This window comes from Corvus hawaiiensis, unplaced genomic scaffold (genome assembly GCF_020740725.1).
Source record: "Corvus hawaiiensis isolate bCorHaw1 unplaced genomic scaffold, bCorHaw1.pri.cur scaffold_308_ctg1, whole genome shotgun sequence".
NCBI classification, from domain to species: Eukaryota; Metazoa; Chordata; class Aves; order Passeriformes; family Corvidae; genus Corvus; species Corvus hawaiiensis.
In genome coordinates, this window is record NW_025963355.1 from 28,214 (window position 1) to 36,019 (window position 7,806).

Here is a 7,806-nt window from a genome sequence, read left to right on the forward strand (position 1 = left end):
TCCCGGGAAAAAAAAAAACAAACAAATTTGGGATGGGAAGGGGTGGAAAAGGTGGTGGGGGGAGGAAGGGAGGTGGAGAAAAGGTTGGGAAAGGGGCTGGAAATCCATGGGAAAAGGGTTGGGAAAGGGGTTGGGAAGCGGGAAATGGGGTGGGAAAGGGTCGGGAAATGTGGAAAAGTGGCTGGAATCCATGGGAATAGGGGTGAAATCCATGGGAAAGGGCTGGAAATCATGAAAAAGGGATGAAATCCATGGAAAAAGGGGCCTAAAACCATGGGAAAGGGCTGGAAATCCATGGAAGAAGGGGCTGAAATCCATGGAAAAAGGGCTGGAAATCCATGGGAAAAGGGGCTGGAAAAGAGGCTGAAAAATCAGGGAAAAGGGCTGAAAACCATGGAAATTGGGCTGAAATCCATGGAAATAGGGCTGGAAAACCTGGGAAAAGGGCTGGGAAAGGGGCTGAAATCCATGGAAAAAAGGCTGAAAACCATGGAAAAGGGCTGGAAATCCGTGGGAAATGGGGCTGGAAAAGGGGCTGAAAACCATGGAAAAAGGGCTGGAATCCATGGGAAAGGGGCTGAAAATCCATGGGAGAAGAGGCTGGAAATGGGGCTGAAATCCATGGGAAATGGGGCTGGAAAAGGGGCTGAAATCCATGGGAAATGGGGCTGAAATCCATGGGAAATGGGGCTGGAAAAGGGGCTGAAATCCATGGAAAAAGGGCTGGGAAAGGGGCTGAAATCCATGGAAAATTGGGCTGAAATCCATGGGAAAAGGGCTGGAAAAGGGGCTGAAAACCATGGAAAAAGGGCTGGGAAAGGGGCTGAAATCCATGGAAAATTGGGCTGAAATCCATGGGAAAAGGGCTGGAAAAGGGGCTGAAAACCATGGAAAATTGGGCTTAAATCCATGGGAAATGGGGCTGGAAAAGGGGCTGAGATCCATGGGAAATGGGGCTGAAATCCATGGGAAATGGGGCTGGAAAAGGGGCTGAAATCCACGGAAATAGGGCTGGAAAAGGGGCTGAAATCCATGGAAAATTGGGCTGAAATCCATGGGAAAAGGGCTGGAAAAGGGGCTGAAAACCATGGAAAATTGGGCTTAAATCCATGGGAAATGGGGCTGGAAAAGGGGCTGAGATCCATGGGAAATGGGGCTGGAAAAGGGGCTGGAAATCCATGGGAAAAGGTGCCAGAAAAGGGGCTGAAAAATCTGGGAAAAGGGCTGGAAAAGGGGCTGAGATCCATGGGAAAAGGGGCTGAAATCCATGGGAAAAGGGGCTGGAAAAGGGGCTGAAATCCATGGAAAAGGGGCTGGAAAAGGGGCTGAAATCCATGGGAAATGGGGCTGGAAAAGGGGCTGAAATCCATGGGAAAAGGGGCTGAAATCCATGGGAAATGGGGCTGAAATCCATGGGAAATGGGGCTGAAAACCTGGGAAAAGGGGCTGGAAAAGGGGCTGAAATCCATGGGAAATGGGGTTGAAAACCTGGGAAAAGGGGCTGGAAAAGGGGCTGAAATCCATGGGAAAAGGGCTGGGAAAGGGCTGAAAACCATGGAAAAGGGGCTGAAAACCAGGGAAAATTGGGCTGAAATCCACGGAAAAAGGGCTGAAAACCATGGGAAAAGGGGCTGAAATCCATGGGAAATGGGGCTGGAAATCCATGGGAGAAGAGGCTGGAAAAGGGGCTGAAATCCATGGGAAATGGGGCTGGAAAAGGGGCTGAAATCCATGGGAAAAGGGGCTGAAATCCATGGGAAAAGGGGCTGGAAAAGGGGCTGAAATCCATGGAAAAAGGGCTGGAAATCCATGGGAAAAGGGGCTGGAAAAGAGGCTGAAAAATCAGGGAAAAGGGCTGAAAACCATGGAAATTGGGCTGAAATCCATGGAAATAGGGCTGGAAAACCTGGGAAAAGGGCTGGGAAAGGGGCTGAAATCCATGGAAAAAAGGCTGAAAACCATGGAAAAGGGCTGGAAATCCGTGGGAAATGGGGCTGGAAAAGGGGCTGAAAACCATGGAAATAGGGCTGAAATCCATGGGAAAGGGGCTGAAAATCCATGGGAGAAGAGGCTGGAAATGGGGCTGAAATCCATGGGAAATGGGGCTGGAAAAGGGGCTGAAATCCATGGGAAATGGGGCTGAAATCCATGGGAAATGGGGCTGGAAATGGGGCTGAAATCCATGGAAAAAGGGCTGGGAAAGGGGCTGAAATCCATGGAAAATTGGGCTGAAATCCATGGGAAAAGGGCTGGAAAAGGGGCTGAAATCCATGGAAAAAGGGCTGGGAAAGGGGCTGAAATCCATGGAAAATTGGGCTGAAATCCATGGGAAAAGGGCTGGAAAAGGGGCTGAAAACCATGGAAAATTGGGCTTAAATCCATGGGAAATGGGGCTGGAAAAGGGGCTGAGATCCATGGGAAATGGGGCTGAAATCCATGGGAAATGGGGCTGGAAAAGGGGCTGAAATCCATGGGAAATGGGGCTGAAATCCATGGGAAATGGGGCTGGAAAAGGGGCTGAAATCCACGGAAATAGGGCTGGAAAAGGGGCTGAAATCCATGGAAAATTGGGCTGAAATCCATGGGAAAAGGGCTGGAAAAGGGGCTGAAAACCATGGAAAATTGGGCTTAAATCCATGGGAAATGGGGCTGGAAAAGGGGCTGAGATCCATGGGAAATGGGGCTGGAAAAGGGGCTGGAAATCCATGGGAAAAGGTGCCAGAAAAGGGGCTGAAAAATCTGGGAAAAGGGCTGGAAAAGGGGCTGAGATCCATGGGAAAAGGGGCTGAAATCCATGGGAAAAGGGGCTGGAAAAGGGGCTGAAATCCATGGGAAATGGGGCTGGAAAAGGGGCTGAAATCCATGGGAAATGGGGCTGGAAAAGGGGCTGAGATCCATGGGAAAAGGGGCTGAAATCCATGGAAAAGGGGCTGGAAAAGGGGCTGAAATCCATGGGAAAAGGGGCTGAAATCCATGGGAAATGGGGCTGAAATCCATGGGAAATGGGGCTGAAAACCTGGGAAAAGGGGCTGGAAAAGGGGCTGAAATCCATGGGAAAAGGGCTGGGAAAGGGTGAAAACCATGGAAAAGGGGCTGAAAACCAGGGAAAATTGGGCTGAAATCCACGGAAAAAGGGCTGAAAACCATGGGAAAAGGGGCTGAAATCCATGGGAAATGGGGCTGGAAATCCATGGGAGAAGAGGCTGGAAAAGGGGCTGAAATCCACAGAAAAGGGGCCAAAACCCCCGAAAAAAGAGCTGGAAATCCCCGAAGAAAGAGCTGGAAATCCCCAAAACCCGCTGCCCTCCCCTGTTCCCCCCTTTTCCCTTGGCCCTTCCAGGATGATCCCGGCCCCCCAGCGCCTCCTTCTCGCTGTCGGACCTGGCCCCCGGGCCGCGATTACGAGCTCTGCGTGCTGGCCGTGTTCTCGGACGCTCGGCACGTCGCTGCCGGCCACGCGGCCGCTGGGCTGCTCCCGCTTCTCCACGCGGCCGGAATCGCGGCCGTGCCGCTCGCTGCAGGCGCAGTTCCTGGGCGGCACCATGATCATCGTCATCGGCGGCATCATCGTGGCCTCGGTGCTGGTGTTCATCTTCATCCTCCTGATGAAGTACAAGATCCACAACAACCACCCCAAATCCAAAGGGAAATCCAACGTCTGCTCGCAGACCCAACGGCTCCCAGAGCGGCTCCATGGGCAGGTCCAGCTCCAAGCTGGCGAGAGGAGGGAGAGTTGGAGTTTGGAATGTTCCGGAGGGCTCGGGGAGAAAGGGGAAGGGGTGGAGGTGGGGTCGTGAGGAGGAGGAGGAGGAGGAGGAGAGAGGGGGGGGGGGGGGGGGTGGGATGGAGCGTCGGGAATTGCTCCAAGGACACCTCTGGAGCTTCTGGAATCGCTGTGGGAGCTCTGGGATCACTCTGGGAGCTCTGAGATCGCTCCAAGGACACCTCTGGAGCTCTGGGATCACTCTGGGAGCTCTGGGATCACTCTGGGAGCTCTGGGATCGCTCCAAGGACAACCTCTGGAGCCTCTGGAATTGCTCTGGGAGCTCTGGGATCACTCCGGGAGCTCTGAGATCGCTCCAAGGACACCTCTGGAGCTCTGGGATCACTCTGGGAGCTCTGGATCACTCTGGGAGCTCCAGAACCACTCCAAGGACACCTCTGGAGCCTCTGGAATTGCTCTGGGAGCTCTGGGATCACTCCAGGAGCTCTGGGATTGCTCCAAGAGCTCCAGAACCACTCCAAGGACACCTCTGGAGCTTCTGGAATCGCTGTGGGAGCTCTGGGATCACTCCGGGAGCTCCAGAACCATTCCAAGGACACCTCTGGAGCTTCTGGAATCACTCCAGGAGCTCTGGGATCACTCTGGGAGCTCCAGAACCATTCCAAGGACACCTCTGGAGCTCTGGGATCACTCCGGGAGCTCTGGGATCACTCTGAGAGCTCCAGAACCACCCCAAGGACACCTCTGGAGCCTCTGGGATCACTCTGGGAGCTCCAGAACCACTCCAAGGACACCTCTGGAGCTTCTGGAATCGCTCTGGGAGCTCTGGGGTCACTCCAGGAGCTCTGGGATCACTCTGGGAGCTCCAGAACCATTCCAAGGACACCTCTGGAGCCTCTGGGATCGCTCCAAGGACACCTCTGGAGCTTCTGGAATTGCTCTGGGAGCTCTGGGATCGCTCCAAGGACACCTCTGGAGCCTCTGGGATCGCTCTGGGAGCTCTGGGATCACTCCAGGAGCTCTGGGATCACTCTGGGAGCTCTGGGATCACTCCCGGGAGCTCTGGGATCACTCTGGGAGCTCCAGAACCACCCCCAAGGACACCTCTGGAGCCTCTGGAATTGCTCTGGGAGCTCTGGGATCGCTCCAAGGACACCTCTGGAGCTCTGGGATCACTCTGGGAGCTCCAGAACCACCCCAAGGACACCTCTGGAGCTCTGGGATGGCTCTGGGATCGCTCCAAGGACACCTCTGGAGCCTCTGGGATCACTCTGGGAGCTCTGGGATCACTCTGGGAGCTCCAGAACCACCCCAAGGACACCTCTGGAGCTCTGGGATGGCTCTGGGATGGCTCTGGGATCGCTCCAAGGACACCTCTGGAGCCTCTGGGATCACTCCGGGAGCTCTGGGATCACTCTGGGAGCTCCAGAACCACTCCAAGGACACCTCTGGAGCTCTGGGATGGCTCCGGGAGCTCTGGGATCACTCTGGGAGCTCCAGAACCACCCCAAGGACACCTCTGGAGCCTCTGGGATGGCTCTGGGAGCTCCAGAACCACTCCAAGGACACCTCTGGAGCTCTGGGATCGCTCTGGGAGCTCTGGGATCACTCTGGGAGCTCCAGAACCACTCCAAGGACACCTCCGGAGCCTCTGGGATGGCTCTGGGAGCTCCAGAACCACTCCAAGGACACCTCTGGAGCTCTGGGATGGCTCTGGGATCGCTCCAAGGACACCTCTGGAGCCTCTGGATCACTCTGGGATCACTCTGGGAGCTCCAGAACCACTCCAAGGACACCTCTGGAGCTGTTTGGACACCTCTGGGATCGCTCCAGGAGCTCTGGGATGGCTCCGGGAGCTCCAGAACCTCCAGAACCGCTCCGAGAACCCGTCCAGAGCCTCTCCAGAACCGCTCCAAGGACACCTCCAGAGCTTTTCCAGCCCCTCCAGAAGCACCCCGGACACCTCTGGAGCGGCTCCAAGGCCTCCAGAACCTCCTGGAATGCTCCAGGGACTCCTCCAGAGCTTTTCCAACCCCCTCTGGATCCACTCCAACCCTCCAGAACCCTCCGGAGTTACCCCAGAACCTCTCCAGAACCTCCTGGAACGGCTCCAGGGACTCCTCCAGAGCTTTTCCAACCCCTCTGGATCCACTCCAACCCTCCAGAACCTCCAGAGTTACCCCAGAACCTTGGGAACCGCTCCGGAACCGCTCCAGGAGCTTTTCCCGACGCATCTGGAACCACCCAGAACCTCTGGAGCAGCTCCAAGGCCTCCAGAACCTCCTGGAACGGCTCCAGAACCTTCGGAACGGCTCCAGAACCTCCTGGAACGGCTCCAGAACCTCCTGGAACCGCTCCGGAACCGCTCCAGGAGCTTTTCCCGACGCATCCGGAACCCCCCCGAACCTTCCGGAGCGGCTCCGGAAGCTCCGGAAGCTCTCCCAGGACACCTCCGGACTCATTCCAAGGCTTCCAGAACCTCGGGAGCCGCTCCGGAGCCGCTCCCAGGACTCCTCCGGAGTTGGATTTTAAGCTTCACTCTCGTCTATTTTTAAGCTCAGATGGTTTCAAAGATATTTTTTAGATCCTTGTCCACGGACATCTTCGGGAATTTTCTTTGGGAATTTCGGATCCGTCCCCTTCCCTCCCCCGAGCTTGGGACTCCCAAAAGGGATTTTTTTTTTCCCCCAGATTTTTTTTGGAATTTTTAGGATTTTTTTAAGGATTTTTTTTTAATTTTTCTAAAATTTATTTGGAATTTTTTTGGGGATTGTTGGGGAATTTTTGGGGATTTTTTGGGAATTTTTGGGGATTTTTTGGGAAATTTTTTTGGAATTTTTGGGGAATTTTTTGGATTTTTTTTTTGAATGCTTAAAAATTTTTTTTGGAATTTTTTTGGAATTTTTTTGGAACGTTTAAAAATTTTCTTTGAATTTTTGGAATATTTTTTGGGAATTTTTTTTGGATTTTTAAATTTTTTTTGGTTTTGGAATGCTTAAAAAATTTTTGGGATTTTTTTTGGAACTTTAAAAATTTTGGAATTTTTTTCGATTTTTTTTGAATGCTTTTTTTTTATTATTTTTGGGGAATTTTTTGGAATTTGTTGGAATTTTTTTGGAATTTGTTTTATGGAATTTTTAATATTTATTTATTTATTTATTTATTTATGGGGGAGGATTTTTTTGGCATTTGTTGGAATTTGTTGGAATTTTTAATACTAATTTATTTATTTATTTATTTATTTGGAGGGGGGGAGGATTTTTTGGAAATTTTTTTGAATTTGTTGGAATTTTTTGGGATTTTTTTTGGAATTTGTTTTTTGGAATTTTTAATATTTATTTATTTATTTATTTGGGGGGGGAAGAATTTTTTTGGAATTTTTTTGGGGAGGATTTTTTGGGGGATTTTTCATCGTTGGTTTTTTTTTTTTCCCGGCATTGGATCCGAGACTTTTTTTGGTAAAAAAAAAACAAAGGAAAAAAACCCAAAAAAAGATAAAAAAAGACAACACCAAAAAAAAACCAAAAAAAAAAAAAGGGAAAAAAAAGGAAAAAGAAGAAAATCCCGGGAATTTTTTTTCGGTTTCAAATCCAGCCGGGAATCCCCTCGGGATTCCCCCGGAAACAAAAAAAAAAAAGGGAAAAACCGCTGGAATTCTTCATCGCTCCGAGGATTTGTTATAAAAATTCTTAATTTCGCATTCTGAGTGGGTTTTTTGGGGGGAATTCGGGGAGATTTGGGGTGGAGAATTCCGAGAGAACCTGAAAAAGTTGGAGAACGGGAAAAAATGGGGGGAAAATGGGGAAAAATGGGAAAAAATGGGGGAAATGAGGAAAAATTGAGGGGGAAAAATGGGGGAAATGAGGGAAAACTGGGGGGGAATGAGAAAAATGAGGAAAAATGGGGGAAATGAGAAAAAATTGAGGGAAAATGGGGGGAAAATGAGGGAAAAATGAGGGAAAAATGGGGAAAAAATGAGGGAAAATGGGGGAAAATGGGGGGAAATGAGGAAAAAGGGGGGGAAATGGAGAAAAATGGGGAAAAACAGGAAAATGGGGGAAAAATGGGGGAAAATGGGAAAA

At 51.0% G+C, this 7,806-nt stretch overlaps 2 protein-coding genes and 1 long non-coding RNA gene across 11 annotated transcripts; 2 read left to right on the plus strand and 1 right to left on the minus strand.

The window, feature by feature from the left end:
* The first annotated feature begins 144 nt into the window (after window positions 1-144).
* Window positions 145-3,797, plus strand: LOC125320942 (leucine-rich repeat and fibronectin type-III domain-containing protein 3-like). The gene is given in 3 exon segments (XM_048293371.1): window positions 145-159; window positions 3,341-3,433; window positions 3,435-3,797. Coding segments are annotated over 3 exon segments (471 nt in total).
* Window positions 3,798-4,055: 258 nt separating this feature from the next.
* On the minus strand, window positions 4,056-5,033 carry LOC125320945. Its single transcript, XR_007201364.1, has 4 exons — window positions 4,974-5,033; window positions 4,817-4,880; window positions 4,252-4,363; window positions 4,056-4,089 (listed from the first exon to the last, which is right to left on the minus strand). It is a non-coding gene; the product is annotated as an uncharacterized LOC125320945 (long non-coding RNA).
* On the plus strand, window positions 4,754-6,402 carry PSORS1C2 (psoriasis susceptibility 1 candidate 2). Of its 9 annotated transcripts, none has more exons than XM_048293377.1 (3): window positions 4,754-5,905; window positions 5,998-6,027; window positions 6,058-6,402. In XM_048293377.1, the coding sequence occupies exons 1-3, from the start codon at window positions 4,947-4,949 to the stop codon at window positions 6,254-6,256; spliced, it is 1,188 nt and encodes a 395-aa protein (XP_048149334.1). In that variant the 5' UTR covers window positions 4,754-4,946; the 3' UTR covers window positions 6,257-6,402. The 9 variants fall into 9 exon arrangements, with proteins under 9 accessions (XP_048149334.1, XP_048149333.1, XP_048149337.1 ...); XM_048293376.1 differs by having other exon boundaries at window positions 4,756-5,912; window positions 6,005-6,027; XM_048293380.1 differs by having other exon boundaries at window positions 5,072-5,809; window positions 6,005-6,027.
* The last annotated feature ends 1,404 nt before the right edge of the window (window positions 6,403-7,806 follow it).

Coding starts and splice junctions, on each gene's coding strand:
- PSORS1C2 (XM_048293377.1), top strand. CDS start 4,947: ATGGCTCTGGGATCGCTCCAAGGACACCTCTGGAGCCTCTGGGATCAC. Junction 5,906..5,997: donor CCAGAACCTCCAGAGTTACC/CCAGAACCTTGG, acceptor GCTCCAAGGCCT/CCAGAACCTCCTGGAACGGC. Junction 6,028..6,057: donor CTGGAACGGCTCCAGAACCT/TCGGAACGGCTC, acceptor CTCCTGGAACGG/CTCCAGAACCTCCTGGAACC.